Genomic DNA, 20,385 nt, shown 5'->3' on the forward strand with positions numbered 1-20,385 from the left:
GTTACAATACAATAAGTTTTCAGTAACTTAGAAAAATGTTAAATATTTAAAACGGTTAGATATAAACTGAAGCGTATGGTTTCTTTCTAATACTTCTCCACATAGGACAAAATTTCACTCTCAACTTGTTTTTATATTTCTACAGGTCAAAGCCAGTGTCTTTTGGACCTACTTCCGGTACGCAACACTGCATCTTACATTCCTTTTCATGCTGGGTTTTGCATCCTTCAAGTGCTTCGAAGTGAGTCGACTCAAAATTTCATGAATCTAATATGATACTTTTAGTTGATGCAAATTGAATCGAAACGCACGAAAATGTTTCAGATCGGCTCCAATGTTTGGTTGAGTCAGTGGAGCAGTGACGAGCCTTTGCCTGATGGCTCACAGAACGTACCGCTTCGAAATATGAGAATGGGAATCTACGGATTGTTGGGATTCGGTCAAGGCAAGTTTAACTGCAATTGAAGCATTTGGTATTTATGAATAATAAATGTTATGTGAAAAGTTGATGCTAATCTGAGTGAGAAAATATTTCCATATTTAAATTTTAAATGATTCAGTTAATAAAAGAATCTTTCAGAAATTTAGATAAAATATTCTGTAATTTGATATGTAATCTTATTTAAAATTCGGAAATTTATTTTGAAAGAAAGGTAAGTATCATTCCTTTAAGAAGCTCTTATTTCTTCTGCATTTTGAGTAAATACATAATAATGAAAAACAACCTGAAAATTAAAGTACCCTTGTTGAAAAGTTGAAATTACATTGCCTGAAAAGTAAATTAGCTTTCCCCTTTCAAATATTGATGTGAAAAGTACGGGAGCACAAAAAAAATAGTTTGGTCATAGATTAGGATGTCAGAGTAAGAGTAAGACTGACCACAGAGAAAGTGAAAAACAGAGATCTCATTCTCATAGACGCTAATGGCAACTTTTTTAACATTGCGCCTCCCATAGACAGTAGCGCCACTACCTTCCCGCAATTGAACTAACCAGACTACGTCATCGTAACGTCATCACGGCAGGAGAGGATGCCTGTCGCCATGACAACAATGTAAAATGTTTTTGCAATTGCTATCGTTATTTTTCCTAAATGTTTATCATGCTTCGACAATTATGAAATTTAAGAGCAGTCGTAATTTTTTTATGTACTGTTAATTTAGAATTACTATTTAGTCATCAATGTAAGGAGTCTCAACTGTTTTCAACAGATTGAAGTAGATTTTGTATTTTTTTTTTAGATATCGACGGACTGAAGTTTTAAGCTTGTTTTGCTTCTCATTCATCTGTGTGAATAATCCACTCCATGACTATTATGAAAAAATTCTAATCCAGCACCCTTTCCTCACTATTAGAGATTTACTTTTTGTAGAGAATTAATAATTTAAAGCATGTGGAAATTTCATTAAAAAATTATTATTTTAAATAAAATTATATTCATTTTTTAATATGTGAACAGAAAATAATTATCCCTTTCGTAGAGTATGAATATTTTAAAATACGAGAAAAAAAATGTAATAAGTGTAAAATATTTTTCAAATTAATTACTTTTTTTTTGTTGTTGTTCAAACATAATTTTTAATAAATTAACCACAGGAAATTATTTTTAGGGATATTAATTTAACTTCGTATAATCTATTCAGAATATATTGAAGTAATAAATTCATTTTTCCTAATTTCCCATGCATTTTTTAAAGATATAAAAACTTATGAAATGTAATTATGATAAAGAATTCATTTGTAAAGTTAATTATCATTTTTTTTGTAACCATAGGGGGAAAATGTTATTTAGCTTTGCATCAAACTGTTATAATAAACGTCAGAATTAAAATGTTATAAAGCAAATTTATAGAGCATACATAATAAAATATTACAAATAAGGAACATTCCAAAAAATGTCACAAATATTTCACTTTTTTTATAATTAAAATTGGGTTTCAAATCACACTTCATCATTTTTACTTTATGTTTTATCACCATCCTAACAAAAGAAAAAATATTTGCACTTTCTCCTTGTTCTCTTCATGATTATCAAAATAGTCCATGTTTAATTTGCATAAGACACCAGCAAATTCTTTATTTATACATTCGTTTTCATAAAATAAGTGGAAGTTAATCATAAAAAATTCATGTAATTTTACAAAATATTGAAATTTATCATTTACTGTCCCGTTTAACCCAGATATAACAATCATATTCTTTCAAATGCCAAAAAAAAATGTGTGATTATCTAAGATTTTGACTTTATCTACTAATAATTTTTAACAAACAACATGGAACAAAAAGGAATCGGAGAAATGTTTGTTACACACTCTGGCATTCCTTAAAATGTACCTTAATTTTTCTGGTGGAATGTTCCAATTTAGAACTTATAGCCATTTTTTTGTATTTGAAAAATATAAAAAAATTATAGTCAACATAAATCACATTTCACCAAATTTTAAAGTGCAGTTATACGAGTTCAGATATTAATCCATATGATGAACAATATGTGGTGGCTGAGAAAAACAGCAAAATACGAAAGTTAGCTCGCATATACATATCATGCAAACATACAAATTGCCTAAAAAATCATAACTGTCCTCATCTGAAGGAACTCCGAATAAAACTTGTTCAGGAATTTCACATAAAGAAGGTTCTAATTTTCGGACAGGCATCATCGGCCTGAAAAATATAAACACACACACACACACACACACACACATAGAAAACAGTACATGTACAAAATTATATTTAGGCAAAATATGAAAGATAATCTCAGGAACAATGAGAACTCAGGGTCACAGGGACGAGAAAAAGAACATTAGAATAACCAATACGAGGAAATCCAATAAGTCACTCAAGTGACGTCAACTTGTTGTCTTTTGTAGTTCTCTTAGAATTTCGAGATTGAGTTGGCGCTGCGATCGTTAACCAAAAGCTCAAGTGAAACCTCTGTCTCCTCCTTCTCTGTGACTACGACAATCATTATATTCTCTTCAGGATTTTTTTTTTAACATTACAAAATTATCAGCGGAATGGTTTGATTTTCTTCCATTTTAATGCAGACTAAAGAAAAAGGGAAAGAGAAATCATCTGTTGAAACGAACTCATTTCAATTCTCTTTATGGATGTTGTCCAATTCAATAACTGGTATTCAATTCAATAACTGGTGTGAAAAATAACATTTCTATTTAAAGGAAACATTATTTTTTTTTTTTGCTAGTTAAGGTGTTATGAGCTAGTTTTGCTAGTTATGAATATAAGAGAACTATCAGCTGACTGAACCAATTCATATTAGTTTCCTGCATTGTTTATGAATAGAAAATTTAAAATATTTGACTGAGAAATTCATTCTAAAAATATTATATAAGTAGATTGAAAGAAATCAGTTTTCTTTCAAATCTCCGCTCCAAATTTTTCATCGTAAAAAAAATCTTTAAAAAAAATCCCTGCTATGTAGAATTTTTTACATATTTATATTGTATCATATTTTCTAAACGAATCAACAGCAAACTGAAAATTCCAGATGAGTTTTAAATGACAAAGATTTGGACTATAAAACTTTGAAATATTAATGTTTATCTGATATTTTTGTTCTTCTCCAACAGGTTTGTCGACCCTTATTGCAACTATTATCATGGCTATTGCTTCGACCCGTGCCTCTGTTCGTTTCCATCAAGATATGCTTTGGAGTATTATGAGATCCCCGATGGCATTCTTCGACACCACGCCATTAGGGAGGATATTAAATAGGTAGATGTATTCAATTGATAAATCCATTAAATTGAGATGTATTAAACTGATAAATTACTACAAAATATCTGATTATTGAATTTTTTTCTTCTTTAAAAATGGTTTTAATTAATATCCACAAACTGCTTGATAGCATCACAACTTTTTTACTCGCAATATATCAAGGAAATGGCATAGAAAGCGCATCAAAGCTTGAGAAATTCAGTTGCATAACTACATCCAGTTTGGAGGCAATAAAAATACAAAGACCGTTATTTTCAAGCTTGTATGGACCATAAAGACAAATAAGGCGAGAAAAATGAATTTATTACCAAAAGTTGAGCATAAAAAAGACTACTTTTCAACAAAATGGCTTGTAAAGACTCAAGTATTTGTCATATCGATTGACCAGGTTCGAGGAAGGTTCGAATTCCTTTTTAAAGAACGCTCTTACCAGTGATGTAAGATAGGCCTTCATTTTCCTTTGATGTTCCGCATGAGTCTGGATTTTCTTTTAAGGAAATAATATAATGCAGAAATGTTTAAACATTCATCCTCCAAAGTCAACATTTTGGTATGTTAGTGAGTCAGCTCGTTGCTTGAGATTCAAACATTCCGCGTTCATTTCGAACGATTTACTCAAATCATTGAGCAAAATCTTCTGTTACGGCAATCTTGAGTCCACGTCCCCCAGCGTAGAAAATGCAACTTAGAGTAAGTGATTTTTCATCCGTATTTATTAAAATAATCTCTAAATTCTATTAACAACTTTTATACTTCTATGAATGTCGAATAAAGCCCACTAACCCTTTGCACTCGGATGTTGTCTCTCACTCACTATTCGAGACAGTGCATCATTTTGGCATATTATTTATTTATTTTTTAATTTTGATTTTTAAAAAATACCTAAATAATGGTAAGAAGATGCAGATTTATTTTTCAGAAAAATTCAACTTAAAACTATAATAACTTTTTTTTATAGCAGTATAAACAAGTCCTTGTGTTAGCTGAATAATTTTGCATCGAATTACTTTTCCCAATGCAAAGGATTAATAAAGTCACTTCATCATTTGTTTATAAGCAATTACCTGAAAACTCCACTGCACACTGTCCCACTCCTTGATATCCAGTGCGAAAGGATTGCAGCATCAAGAAGATATTAAAATAGAGAAAGAATATAGATAGCTTTTAGTTTTTGAATTTTGGAGGAAACTCTATGACACTCTTGAAAATTCAAATAGCAAAATATAGTTCTGATAAATTTGCACAAGGAAATATGAAAATCTTATTAATCTTTAATGAATAATAATTTTTAATAAATCTTTCCAATCATTTTTTTCTTAAAGAATCAATGATTATTTGATTAAAAAAATGGTAGTCAGACATTAAAATAATTAAAAATATATCCTTGTATGTAAGTAAACTCTTATCTCATTATTTATTAAAGCTCAATGTTATTTTATTATGTTTATTGCATAATCTTAAATTTTAAAATTTTCGATCTCGGGCTTAGTACACATTTTTAGGGGAATAATACAAAAATTCGTAATATTCAGTTCAGGAAGTGAGTTAATACATGGTTTCTAATTATTGATTGTAGGGCCTGCTTTGCAGTTTTGCTTAAAGAATCATCAGCATTGAAAATGCTAATAATGCAATGAATCTCTTCTTTCAGAATATTTATGATCAATTGATATTTTCATTTCATTTTACAACTGCAAATCATAATCTGTAAAAAGTTACATTCTTCTCATATAGAAAATAGATTCTCCTTTTAAATATTACGAATTTCACTCTTTTATTTAAATAAACGTATTACATAAGATATTATTTGCTACAGATTCGGCAGAGACATCGATATAGTCGATGTTGCCATCCCAGGAAGATTACAAAATGTCATAATGGTGGTCATTGCAGCCATTGGCTCATTAATTGTCATCAGCACGACTCATCCTGTTTTCATAGTCATCATGATACCTCTTTGCATTGCTTACACTTTCGTTCAAGTAAGTCTTATTTTAAAAGAATCATCACGGACTAAACAATTTCGGTAAATCTCTGAAGAAAAATATTATTAGTAAAAAAATACGTTTCTGATCCATTATACAACGTAGTTCATAGTTCAAAGTTATTCAAAAATTATTAATTTCTTTTTCTTTTCAAATTTTTTAAAGTTAGTAATAATAGGTTTTCGAAATTTTACTTTATAGAACCCAAATTAAAGTCCTGTATACCTTTCATTCATCGCTAACTGATCTTGAAACTGATTAATGTTTTATCTTTTAAGTCAGTGCATATATATAAACACTTGTTGCATGCACTATACAATGTTGTATGCAATACAAATGCTTGTTGTGTGAGCTGATGCAAAACGATTTAGCGTTTAGACGATACCATCGCTCGGTTATCATAGAGATTTTAAAACCGCATACCTGAGAGCGCTGCTTGCTTATGCTATAGCGAGCAAAATTTTTATCTGGAAATTATTCGCTTGGGCTTTGTTTTATATGAAAGCATGTAGCAAAGAAAGGAAAAGAAGGTATTGTAAATTTCCAATAGTCAGCGTCAGATGATTAAATACACAATTCCATACTTTGCCTTCCAATCTGAAGAAATATCAGAAAAAATCTTTTATTATAATTTTACAGAAGAAATATAGATTTTAATCAATAATTTTGATTAGTTTCATAATGTATCATTACATAACATGGAGGCCCTCTATGTTACTAGGAAAGAGAAATGTGTTATTCAATATACGACATTTTCAATGAGTTTTAATTGACATTGCATTTATTATACATTATATATTAATTGCACATTATACATAGCAATGACATTGCATTCATTATACATTACATATTAAGTGTAATACTAACTTGTTCAGGACTACTGTCCCTAACATAAATTTGCATTAGCTTAGAGTTGTTGAAGTATCTAGACGTTGTTGAAAGTGAAGACTCTCTATATCAACAGAAAAGAGAATGCGTTATTGGTTTGAGACATTGTATCGTTAATTTTGTCTTCCTCGTGGATTGTGATACGATGTTTATGTAACACCAGGTTCTTCACAATTTCAATGACAATATCACGTTTAAATGTTAAGAACCTGCCAGAACGTGGTCTCCTTTCTACTCATGTGTTGCCATATTTGAAATGGTTCTATCATTTCTTAATTTAAGTGATACCCTTTACTTCGTGGTGCCACGGTGGCCTGGTTGCCTACTCGTGAGCCGTAGGGCCTCAGGATCGAGACCAGATTCCACCGAAGAACCGTCATGCAAGGGGGTCTGTTGCACGTCAAATCCGTCAGAGCCAAACGTCCTCCCGCTGGTGTGGTGTGGAGAGGGGGTGCCAACTCAGGTATCGTCCTCGTCATCTGACCATGGTTCAAAATTGTAAGGTTCGTCCAAAATTGTAAGGTTCGTCCAAAATAGCCATAGTGTTGCTTTACAACGGGAAGTTAATATAACTAAACTAAACTAACCCTTTACTTCGTTCTTAAAGGCCTGTTTAATTTTAATGACGATTTCCGTTTGGGATTAGACGAGCCTAACTGCAGATTAAACACAAGGACATTGTTCATAGTTTTCAGATAATATTTCAAAACTCTTTGAAATCTAATCATGCCCATTTCCTAAAATATCTGCTCGCTGCTGTGGTGCGGAAGTTTGGAGAGTCGTCTTCTTTATCTGACCACAGTTCAAAATGACGCGTTCCATCCGAAAATAGCCCTAGTATTGCTTTAAAATGAGACGTTAAAATAACTAAACTAAATTAAACTATCAGCTGTGTATCGACCATTGGCATCTGCTACAAGAATGGAAAAATCCGTAAAAGCGCATTACTGTTGCCTTCACAGATGCACAAAACCTAACTTTCCTAGTTTCATTCGTTTATTTACAAGAAATATAAATGAATATTTTTTAGCAAATTTCATATTTGAAATTATCGTTTGATAGTAATGTGTTTTTTTTATTAAAAAAATCGCACATTCTCATGCACGCATTTTTTATCTAAGATTTGGCAACTGAAACTAATAGCAACAAGATACAAGTAAGTCTAAATACAGTTCATTGCATTGTAACAATGGTGTTTCAAGAACTGAGATATCTGCACTCACTTGAAAGTAAAGAAGATAGAAAGCCACATCACAAAACTGGCTAGATATGTCTATAAGCTTTCTAGATCATCCGAAGTGACAAGTTTTCTCTCAAATTCTATTTTATTACAGTCATGTTAAATTCAGTTTACACTACAAAAAATTGTAAACTATTGTTACGAACCTGCGATGCTGCTTCCCAGCATAGTTAGTTCCATAGAAGGTACCGGGGCTTGGCGACAAACTTGGCGACCATTTGGCAACTTGGAGGAAAATTTGGCGACTTTGGTGCCAAAATAGATTATACCCGAAACATCGAGAATTTTCCCGTTCCGTCCAGTAGGAACGGAGATACGCCTCGAACGTTTCTGATTGGTTGAGAGGCTTCTAGCCCCGCCTCCTGAGACCTATAAAAGGAGCTGCAGCTGCCGGGGAGTCAACGGTGAATTGAGTTGTGAACCAGTGGTGAATTGAGTAGTTGAAGAGTAGTCGGAAGCGACAGAGAAGAGTAGTCGGAATCGGCGGTAAGAACTGCCCTTCCAGGGATTAGCGGAGCAGCGACGGAGTCAAGCTAGTGCTGAACTAAGCTGTGCGCTATTGTAGAGCCTTGTTGTATGGGGCTGTGTATGCTGCACGTCTCGGCTGAAGATAATCGTCTTCTGTGCTGTATATAGTTGTCGTCTTTGTGCTGTCCTGTGTGTCTTCGTGTAAATAAACGTCGTTGTTTTATTTTCTACTGCCGCCTGTTGATTGAGCGTTCTCCACACCATATAACTCCCACTATCCAAACGAACCTGGGGAAATTTCGTAACAGTATTCTTTTCCTTTCAAGCCCTATAATATGCAATACTCTGCGGTTTTCCCTCTATGATCATTGAAACTGTGATAAAACCCGTATTATTGGAAATAATTGTTTTTTATGTGTTTTATTTTTTTCTAAATTTCTGCTTTTTTTTTTCTTTGTTAATCTTAGTTTCTCAGATTTGTCTGTCTAAAATCAGCAGTTGAAATTGAACAAATGTGCCCAGCATTAGAAACCATGTATGCAAACAATCTTCGTTGTTGTAAGAGTGTTGAATAGTTTATATTTCATTTTTTTTTCTTTTGCAGATATTCTACATGGCAACGTCCCGTCAAATCCGAAGACTGCATTCCACCACGAAATCTCCTGTGCTAAGCTTCTTTTCAGAAACGGTGCAGGGACTGAGCACGATTCGCGCTTTCGGATCTCAGCAGGAGATCGTCGAGATACAGAACAAGAACATTGATACCAACATTCGAGTATTCGACACGGCCATCATGCTGAGCAGGTATAACTATCAAAATAAATACATTGCGTTCGAAACTGATTTTGGCTGATTAAATTTGATTTCCTTGATCATGAAGTTAAACTCCTCAAGGAGTTTTCCGTACGTGTATTTGAGTGTGAGTGACAGATAAATTATATCATCTAATGCAAATAATGCTATGTAAATAATACTTTATATCTACTTAAAAGTACAAAAAAATCTTGAGTTTCTTCAGAATTATAAAACAGTACTAATTTAGGGCTGTATTGCTAATTTGCAGCTTCCAGAATCAGATTTTTTAATGGATTTTTATGTAATCACTATATACACAACCTTTTAGCCAACAAATATGATAGACTGAAATACAGGCTAACAACTTGACGTTCTGCTTTCAATATTTTGAGTATTAAAAATTAAAATACGAATATAATTTTGTATAAAATCGTAAAAAATAATAGTCTGCATTTTCGCACAATTTAATGATTTTTATTAAAGTATCGTTCGTTTTTTTTAAACTTATAAAACAAATGGTTAACAATTATAAAGTGAGACATTATTAAACTCAAAAAGGATAATTAGGGAAAATCATTCAAATATTAGCTATATTTAGTGTTTTTAAGTACATTCATTCAAAATATATTGGAAATTAATTTTAATCTACTTTCATGCTCAAGTCAGTGAATTCAAATGCTCTTGCCTGGTTCGAGATGATAAATGTTTTTGCTAGTGGCTTCAATTTGATTATCGCCATAAAGCATTTATAAAACTATACTCGAGAAAATTGTCTACACCATATTGTCAATCATCGGGGGAAAGGCAACTAGTAACTAAAGATGAGAAGCTTCCGGCATGGTGATCGGTTCTTGCCACCCCTGAAGTGTGGAGATGCTTAATCCCCGATTTTTTGAATAACAAATAATTTTTCTATTGTTATTTTTCAATATTTGTTCCAAATATCTGTTATTTCAATCATATTATTAATTAAAAATTATTACTTAATATTAAATATAAAATTTATTAATTGTAATTAATACTTAATTTACTAATTTAAGTAACGTGTGATTGAATTAATTTATCTATTACAGCTTTCTTCTTAGATTTGATTTTTTTTCAAAACTATTTATTTAATTTCTTTATTGGAGTAAACCACTTTCTGAAAAATTTGAATTAAATATATATGTCATTTCTTTAAAATGTTTACTTTAGTTCTATATTCTACCAATAGATGGCGTCAGCAGTAAAAAGAATATATGCAAAGTCATGTCACAAGCAATTAAAAATGATTTGAATGGAACAGAGTATCCTCAAATAGGGATGACGAATATTTTACGAGCGGTTATTACGTAACCAATGTCATAAATTCACAAATACCACTGATCAATACTTTTCAAAAAGGGGTGTGATTCAAATCCTTGATACGATCTTGATCTACTCTTGATATTTCGATTACAGGTTTTGGATCTAGAGATGCATAATCCACGATTTTTTTGAATAACAAATAATATTGCTATTGTTATTTTTAAATATGCGTTCCAAATATCTGTTATTTCAATCATATTATTAATTAAAAATTATTACTTAATATTAAATATAAAATTTGTAAATTGTAATTAATACTTAATTTACTAAATTAATTAACGTGTGATTGAATTAATTTATCTGTTTCAGCTTACTTCTTAAATTTTATTTTTTTTTCTCAAAACTATTTATTTCATTTATTTGAGTGAACCATTTTCTGGAAAAGTTGAGTTAAAAATATATGTCATTTCGTTAAAATGTTTACTTTAGTCCTATATTCCACCAATAGATGGCGCCAGTAGTAAACAGAATACATGTAATCAATGTCAATCATGTCACGAGCAATTAAAAATGATCTGTATGGAATAGTGCATCATCAAATACGAATATCGGTCACTCCCGTAAAGTGGAGCGGTGACTTCGCATTTTCCAGTGAAGCCTCGCACTTTCCGGTGAAATCACCGCTCCGATAAATTTCAGTGATATTCAATTCAATGATACTATACGCTAATTCCAATAACCGGTCCATTCACTTTTCAATCCAATCACAGATTTCTTTCGAGAGCTTCCTTTGGACAGATCGTATCGATTGTTACTTTCCAGTGAAGTCACCGCTCCGGCAAATTTCAGTGATATTGTATCGATTGTTACTTTCTATCGTGATTCAAAACCTGTAATCGAAATATCATCAGTAAGATCGTATCAAGGATTTGAATCACACCCCTCTTTGAAAAGTATTGATCACTTGTATTTGTGACTTTTTGATATTGGTTATGCAATAACCGCTGTTAAAATATTCGTCATCCCTATTTGGATCACGATAGAAAGTAACAATGGATACGATATCACTGAAATTTACCGGAGTGGTGACTTCACTGGAAAGTAACAATCGATACGATCTGTCCAATGGAAGTTCTCGAACAAAACAGAAAAGATATCTGTGAATGGATTGAAAAGTGAACGGACCGGTTATTGGAATAATCGTATCATTGAATTGCATATCACTGAAATTTATTGGAGAGGTGACTTCACTGGAAAGTGTGAAGTCGCCGCTCCACTTCATGAGAGTAACCTTGACTTTCCGATATTCACATTTGATGATGCACTATTCCATACAAATCATTTTTAATTGCTTGTGACTTGACTTTACATATATTTCGTTTACTGCTGTCGCTATGTATTGGTAGAATATAGAACTAAATTAAACAATTTAAAGAAATAACATATATATTTAATTCAAATTTTTCAGAAAATGGTTTACTCCAATAAAGAAATTAAATAAATATTTTTGAAAATAATCAAATTTAAGAAGTAAGCTGAACTAGATAAATTAATTCAATCACACATTACTTAAATTAGTAAATTAAGTATTAATTACAATTAATAAATTTTATATTTAATATTAAGTAATAATTTTTTAATTAATAATATGATTGAAATAACAGATATTTGGAACAAATATTTAAAAATAACAAAAGCAAAATTATTTGTTATTCAAAAAAATTGTGGATTATGCATCTCTATCCTCAAATGCGGATATCGGAAAGTGGAGTAGCGACATCACACTTTCCAGTGAAGTCACTGCTCCGATAAATTTCAGTGATATGCAATTTAATGATACGATAATTCAAAGAATAACCGGTCTGTTCACTTTTCAACCCATTCACAGATTTCTCCTTTTCTGTTTAATTCGAGAGCTTCCATTGGACAGATCGTATCGATCGTTACTTTATATCGTGATCCAAGACCTGTAATCGAAATATCACCAGTAAGATCGTATCAAGGATTTGAATCACACCCCTCTTTGAAAAGTATTGATCACTTGTATTTGTGCCTTTTTGATATTAGTTACTTAATAACCGCTTGTAAAATATTCGTCATCCCTACTGAAGTGCACACGGAAAGGTGGGGGTCTGACTCCTCCCATCGATGACGAGACACTTCCTAAGGGAGGGATTGTATCGTAGCGAGTTATGGCCCTTAGGACTCTTGCCGGTGTTGCTGTTGCGGCAGTCCGGTCATTCAGATATTTCGTGTGCCTTCGGGCTGGTCAGAGTAGTCAGTTTATGACTACACCATATTGTCATATATTTATTTATACGAACTGATCTAAATGTAATTTTCACATAAAATACTTAAAATGCGCACTTCGCTTGCAATTATCTTACTCACACAATGAATTATCGTCACTCTCTGTTATTTTATTTCTTTCATTTCATCTTTGGTATTGAAAATTGGTTCATATGGAACTACACTATTTTGTTGAAATTGCGCTACTGAAAGCAGTGTTAATAATCCATGACAGAAGATGGGAGGCAATCTCAGTGTCACCACTTCTAAGCAAGCAAATTCTTGCGTATAACATCTTCTTTCCCTATTGTTGTTGCGATGTTTTATTTAGTCATTCTGTGTCATTAAGAAAAATCTATCAATCCTGTTACTTATAACAAAGTCATGGCTATAAAAAATATTCGGTCACATTCATCTGCGAGAGAATTTGGAAAATAGGGGGAAAAAATCTAAGAATAGGGTTTTTAAATGACATTCACTTTTAATGTGATCAAATCAGAGTACATTATATTCGTAATTCTAATGAAGAGTAAAAATTAAATAAATATGAAAGCGCCTTAAAAAAATCTCTCATATCACGGCCTGTCCTATTCCAAAATAAGAGCTCCCTAGGCCTTAATCATTTGTTTATTTTGAATGCTCTCTGATTGGGTGCTTTTGAGAAAACAGCATGTGCTACAATTAGCCAACCGCAAAAGAGCACTGAGAACAGATGATAAAATATTTGAATTGACAACACTTTTGCAGAATGAAAATATTATACCGTTATTGAATATTCACAAATTCAATCTCATGAATTGTTGTAATTATACAGGGTGTCCCAGGATTATTGGGACAAACTTTAAGGGGAGATAAAGAACATCACAAGGATTTAGATTTGCATAGCAACCCTTGGTTGGAAACGTCTTCATTCTGCGGTAAGTGGCACGGTTCACAAGAGCATTGGAGGAAACAGAATTGCATTGCTACAGTCATTGAGCTGTCATCTCTAGCAGAGGAGTATGGAATGTTTTACGAACACTGAGTTGGAAGATATGCACCTGATTTACGGATTGGCGGAAGGAAATGCACGAGCAGCAGAAAGATTGCATCGCGAAAAGTACCCACAGAGAGATGCACCAGATCACCGGATGTTTACATGGATCATTACGTGGTAATAAGCATAGTATTCGTGATCATTTGAATCAGGTGTTTGGTTAGAATGCATTGAGCGTGATGGACCGGATACCTGGCCATCACGCTCACCTGATTTAATCAGCATGAATTTCTTTCTTTCAAGTGCACTGAAAAGTTTTTTGTACGCAGTACCTGTAGAATCCGAAATGGATCTGGTCTCAACAATCGTCTGTGCTGTTACGGATATCCAACAAAATCCAGGTGTATTTAAGCGCGTCCGCAAATCCATGGTCCGACGGTGTAAAGCAGGCATAGCTAGCAACGGTGGAAACTTTGAACATCTTTGGTAACATTTTCATATATAATCTACCACAGCACATGCAATATCTTTGACCGATAAATATTTCAGAATTATCTTAATCTTGTATCTCTTCGTTTCTTGTACTTGCCATACGATTTTCCCACAACGTTCCTGACCATGGGTTGTTGTATAAATCTGAATCCTTGTGATGTCTCCTATTTCCCCTTAAAATTTGTTCCAATAATCCAGGGGTACCCTGTATATGTGTAGCTTCTACAATACTTTGAAATCGGTGCAATGTTTCATCTTCTTTTAACAGTATTTATTCTCGAATATTAATGTTATACTGACGTAAAAAATCCCAACACCAAGAAATACTTGTGTTAAATAAACAAAATTTGGTAGGCGTGTTTATACATCTGAAAGATGACATCTATTCAAACTGCGCGCTTCGTGCATAAGTGTGGCGCTAGTAACGCCACTCAGAACTTGCAAATGAGGCTTGCTTTAAATGCTTGCTATAAAATTCGTGAGCGTTATTTACCTTTGAAAGTTGACGTATTGAGTTGATGTTAGCCAAGAATGCTTTTAAAAAGACGAAGAGGCCATTATTAACAGCTCCCCGTGTTTGAAGAGGTTATTTACCTTTGAAAGTTGACGTATTGAGAGAGAGAGAGGTGTAATAGGACTACGAGAAGGTGGAGTTTCTTTCCGAGATATTGTCCAAAGACTTGGCTGGAATGTATTCAATGTGCATGATTGTTGGGAACAATGGTCAAGGGATTTGACTGCCTGAAGAAGACCGTGTTCCGGGAAGGCCACGTGGCACTACTGAGGAAAGACCACCGTATTCGGCATACGGCTGTGGCGCACTGTATTGCGACTGCGGTAGAAATTCGAGCTGCAGTTGATACCACAGTGACACAACGAACTGTTAGAAATCGGTTACTTCACGGACAGTTCCGAGCCAGGCGCCCGGTAACATGATTCCATTAACTCCAACCATTCCCGTTCGCGACGCTAGTGGTGTCAAACCAGAGCTCATTGGAGATCTGTAGCGTTTTCTGATAAAAACAGGTTCTGCCTTGGTGCCAGTTATGGCTGTGTTTTGGTCAGATGGAGGCCAGGAGAACGCCTGCAACCGGACTGTCTATGGCCTAGATACCCTGAAACAATACCTGCAGTCATGGTCTGGGAAGCAATTTCTTATGACAGCAGGAGTACTCTTGTGATTATCCCAAACACACTGATTGCAAATTTGTACGTGAGTCTGGTAATTTAACCTGTAGTGCTGCCATTCATGCGCAGCATTCAAGGGGGAGTTTTCTAACAGGATAACGCTGGCCCTCATACCGCTATTGTAACTCAACGTGCTCTACAGAGTATTAACATGTTACCTTGGCCTGTGAGACCACCAGATCTGTCTCCAATCGTGCACATATGGGACATCGTTGGAGAACAACTCCAGCATCATCCGCAGCCATCACTGATCGTTCCAGTATTGACAGAACAAGTACAACAAGCATGAAACTTCATACCACAAAGTGACATTCGGTACCTGTATGAGACAATGCATGCGCGTTTGCAGGTTTGCATTCAAAATTCTGGAAGTTACACCGGCTATTAATGTAACAGCATTTCACATTTGCAAAGCATTTTCTTGAACTTAGATTAACCTGTGATCTTCAAAATTTAATCAATTAAACATGTTAATTGACAAATGCATTGCCCAAATTTCAATACTCTACAATATTTTTTTTCTTGGTGTTAGGATTTTTTTCCCGTCAGTGTATTATTGTTATTTTATTTCATATAAATAATGAAATTTTGTTATTTCATTTGCTGGGAGCATTTTGATTCTTTTTACCACGAGAGGGCGTTCTCCGTACTCAAGGATATTTTTTAAGCTGTTGAATATTTCAGAAATTTTTCAAAAATAATATTGTATAACCTTTTCTAAGCAACCCTATTTTTCAGGTGGATGGGGATCCATCTGCAGTTCATTGGCAATATAGTTGTATTCATCACAGCTTTGCTTTCTGTGGCTCAAAGAACATACAGTCCAGCAATAGTTGGCTTAACTTTATCTTACGCTTTAAGTGTGAGAAGCTGTTATTTCTTTATTATTATGGTTTCTTTCCTATTTTTTTTAAATGACCATTTAAAATTCATATCAAAAAATACAACGCTAACAAAATCGAAATGTTAAATAATATTGCAAAACAATATCATATTTGATGCAAAAAGTTATTTTTCTATTTCATATTTTGATTAAAAGTATTATAATACTATTGAATTCATAAATGTTAATATTAACATATTGTAATCAATTTAAGAAAAAGTTCCATATCTGTGACATAGGATATGTGTTAAGCCAAGTAAAGAAATTAGTTTTGATAATATATATAAATAGAGGGTGAGGCGCTAAGGGATGCTCGAGGATAGAACCTGGGACCTTTTGGTTAGCAGTCCAGTAACGATCCGATTATACCAAAACAGCTGTTTGGGTAGAAGCGCTGTTACTGGCTTATATGCAATTCACCACAAGGGCATAAGGGAATGTTGCTTCCCAAGTTTATACGAAAACTGAAAGGTGATAAATCCGAAAATCTATTTAAAAAAAATGTAAGTCGAAGTAGATTGAAATCAAGAAATTGATTCAAAATTGGTTTGAACCAATCTAAGTTGGAAATAGCTGAAATTGTCAATTTAAGTATAAAATCGCAGTCTTAATAGGATTTGTGGGGGTATGGATTGATTCCTCCACTTAAATGTTCAGAGATTCAAGAAACGTTACGGCATTTTAATAAGAATAAGAATAGATTTAACGTGGATTTACACTCGGCCAGTTATAAGACGGCCAGTAGGCAGCGCATGCGCAAGCTGAAAAATGCTGTTCGGTCGACGTCAAGTAATTGCCCCGAAGTTACAACAATATGCCACTGTACTGTATTTTTTTCTTACTGCGCATGCTTTTGTAGAATTTAGCCGTTTTTGGGGGAGAAAAAATTGATCACTTATCATAGATTAATTCAGACATTTTTTTTGCTCTTTGTTCTTTCTGATGCAAAGTTGTATTTTTGTTTTTTCATTTTATTTGCTATATCTGTTCTGTAGTTTTCCAAATATAGGTTAGTTGGCCTTTTTTTTTATTTTACACTGTTTCTTTGTGTAAATATCCGTCATTTTAATACTATATGCAGTGAAAAAGAAAAATGCATTGGCGCTAAAATGGCAATTTATAATCAAGCATGGAATGTCTGAGTCTATCTTACGAAATTGCGGCAAATATAAATCAATCCCTTTCTACGCATGCGCTGCCTACTTGCCGTCTTATAACTGGCCGAGTATAAACCTGGCATCATTTTATACAAAAAGGAACAAAATAAGAAAAATTAACAGAACAAGTAAAAGTAGTTCTTCTGAGCTGGGAAAAAAATATTAAATTCTTACCGGCCAGATGACGCATTGGATAGTGATACAGAAGTACCCAGAGGTGTAACTCGTCATTCAAACAGTAATTTATGAAATTCAGTCATGCAGATAACTAATTTTAACAGGTTTTTTTATTATTTAATAACTATTTTTATAGTATTTAAATTAAATTTATAATTTTTAATTTAATAGTTTTTAAGATACAATCGTTCGATCTTTTCAAGAATCTGAAAAATTGCCCGTTTCTGGAAAAAAAATTGATTGAAACTTCGATTCCTTCTTTAAATCTGATTAAAAAAAGAAATACATATGATTAATTCTTAATACGTGTGAAGAAGAATTCCAAAAAGTCGATGATTAAACAATAGAATATTTTCCCTTTATAAATGCTTAAACTTATGAAAATAATCTCTTCTTATGTATATATCAAGATCAAACATCACAATAAACTTATGACCTCACTTTATGTGAACTTAATTTTATGAAATTTGTTTCTATGAAACAACTCAAGGACTGCACTGAAATTACTTCTAGCCAAATAGGTGTTTATCACAGTGAATAAGTGCTGGCTTTATCATTATTTCATTCAAAATTAACTCAATATTATTTCCTTTTGTGGCATTCAACAAATCTATACTTATAATAAAGCTCAATGTGTGTGTGTGTGTGTGTGTGTGTGTGTGTGTGTGTGTGTTGGTGCTCTACAGGCCAGACCATTCAACCTGCAGCTACCAAATTTGGCACGTGTATACCTTGGAGGCCGGGAAAGTGCACCTGGGGGTTATTTTTTCGAATTTTTAATTAGAATTTTATTTATTTAAAAATTAAGCGAAATTTTGGCGTGTTTCTGCTATAACGTCCGAAAATATTACCGCACAAAAAAGATTTTTACATGAAGTTAAAGATCAAAAATTTATCTTTTAAATGATACCAATGTTTTAACCTTAAAATTAAATTTCTATTTTTAATGAATTTTTAAATAAATATTTTAACTATATTTTTCAACAATTTTTTTCGTACAAAATAAAAATAAAATTTAAGCTGCACGAGCACGATTCGCCTTCATGGGAAAAAATTAGCTTTTTTCAAAGTGTTGCCATCAATTGATTAAAGCTCCAATTAAAAATAAATTAAATCTTTTTGGAAATGGAATCTGCAAAAATATAATTTTAGGCACGTGCCTGTAGGAAAGGGAACAAATATAAAATATTATTTTTTCTAAAAAATAAATTCGAGAAAAATTATTTTATGATCTTTTACACTCTCTATATTATTAATCCAACAAATCAGTTTTATTTTAAGGCAAGTTTTGTTTAATATGAACAGGATATCCATTCAAATCAGGGCCACACTGCTAATTTGTAAACCTTTAATAAGACACAGATCTGCTAAAATGGTCCAAATGGAAAATGATTATATTTTATGTAACTTGATTCAATAAATTCTCTAATAACGAATTTTTGATTTTACATAAAGCTTCTGCTGTGGAAATCACGAATAACAAAATGTTCTTGAAACATTAATATTTTAAATAAAAAGAGTTAATTTCCAGTCAACTAAATCAATCACTTAAACTGACTGATTTATGAAAATTTGAATATCACTATTCAATAAAAAAAGAATAATTTTAGATTTTCCATCGATCGCTTCAAAGAAAATACGCCAATCAGGGCGCAGGTTTCTCAAGATTAAGTGGCCTAAGATTATGAAAATGTTGAGTTTTTCTAAATTTTTAACATTCAAAACTTCATAAATAAGTCTTAGTTGATCGTGGAAAATAGAAACATTCATTCATTTATTTAAAATTTGGTATGCCCAGAATATTTCTCAGAATATGATACCTCACTGCATTAAATTTAGACTTCATAATTTTTGAAATATATTTATAGGCCGGAACAAAATATTATTATTGATTTCATTTCAATACTTTTGAAAGCAAAACTAAAAACTGAATTTTATGCTGAATCTGAGAAATTTTTGTTGAATTATTCTTTGAGATATTACATAAATTATGAAAAATATTTTGTAGTTCACATAAGACTTAAATACCGAACGATTCTGTTTGCAGTACTCATATTCAATAATAATAATAAAAAATAAATAACAACAAAAATGATAAATAAAATAAAATGCTTGGTTTCATTAAAAAATATCTTTACATTAATTGCAATTTCAGCATTTCCACTTTAAATTAAAGTTGAAGTTTTATCGGAAATGACAACAAATTAGCAAAATATATATAGTAAATTGAACGAAACGATCTAAACAACAGTATAAGTTTTATATGACTATCAAAATTTAAAGATTAAAAATGTTTTGTTTGAGAATCTATTAAGAGACCAATTACTTAAAATATTTAATTGAAAATTGTAGCGAGCGGTAATACTGGCGAACCGGCTGGTCGCCAAAGGCTGCTAGTATTAATATAAAACTTTGACTGAAATATTAAATAAAAGCATCTACAAATTATCTGATTCATAAGCTAATTAAATCTCTTGATGTTATTTAAAACTTTTTTTTCTGAGGAGATATGGTTAAATGATATATAACTGGTTGAATGTGTTTTTATCTAATGAGCCATTCTTAGTTGCCTTTTGCTTATTTATTTTTTCAATTCGACATCACGCACATTTTAAAATGGACGAAAGTCGCATAACACATACCATTTCACATTTAACATAACCGCTAACAACCAGCGAGAGGTGCTAAATGGCACTTGTTTAACATCGAGCAGACACAGAAGTGACAGAAATAAGGTGCTCGCCACTTGCTCTCAAATTATACAGTTTAGAGAGTACATGTAGCACCATCTATTAATTGCATTCATTATAGCATTTGGCATAT

At 32.5% G+C, this 20,385-nt stretch overlaps 1 protein-coding gene across 1 annotated transcript in view; it reads left to right on the forward strand.

Annotated features, from left to right (window-relative positions):
- The window catches only part of LOC129957472 (multidrug resistance-associated protein 1-like), a 94,326-nt gene that overhangs the window by 59,635 nt on the left and 14,306 nt on the right, over positions 1-20,385 (forward strand). Inside the window, exons 20-25 of the mRNA XM_056069793.1 lie at positions 146-241; positions 325-445; positions 3,590-3,734; positions 5,554-5,719; positions 8,923-9,122; positions 16,084-16,207. Of these exons, the coding sequence (XP_055925768.1) occupies positions 146-241; positions 325-445; positions 3,590-3,734; positions 5,554-5,719; positions 8,923-9,122; positions 16,084-16,207 (852 nt within the window). The remainder of the gene's footprint in view (positions 1-145; positions 242-324; positions 446-3,589; positions 3,735-5,553; positions 5,720-8,922; positions 9,123-16,083; positions 16,208-20,385) is intronic.

This window comes from Argiope bruennichi, chromosome 11 (assembly GCF_947563725.1).
Source record: "Argiope bruennichi chromosome 11, qqArgBrue1.1, whole genome shotgun sequence".
In the NCBI taxonomy this organism is placed as follows: domain Eukaryota; kingdom Metazoa; phylum Arthropoda; class Arachnida; order Araneae; family Araneidae; genus Argiope; species Argiope bruennichi.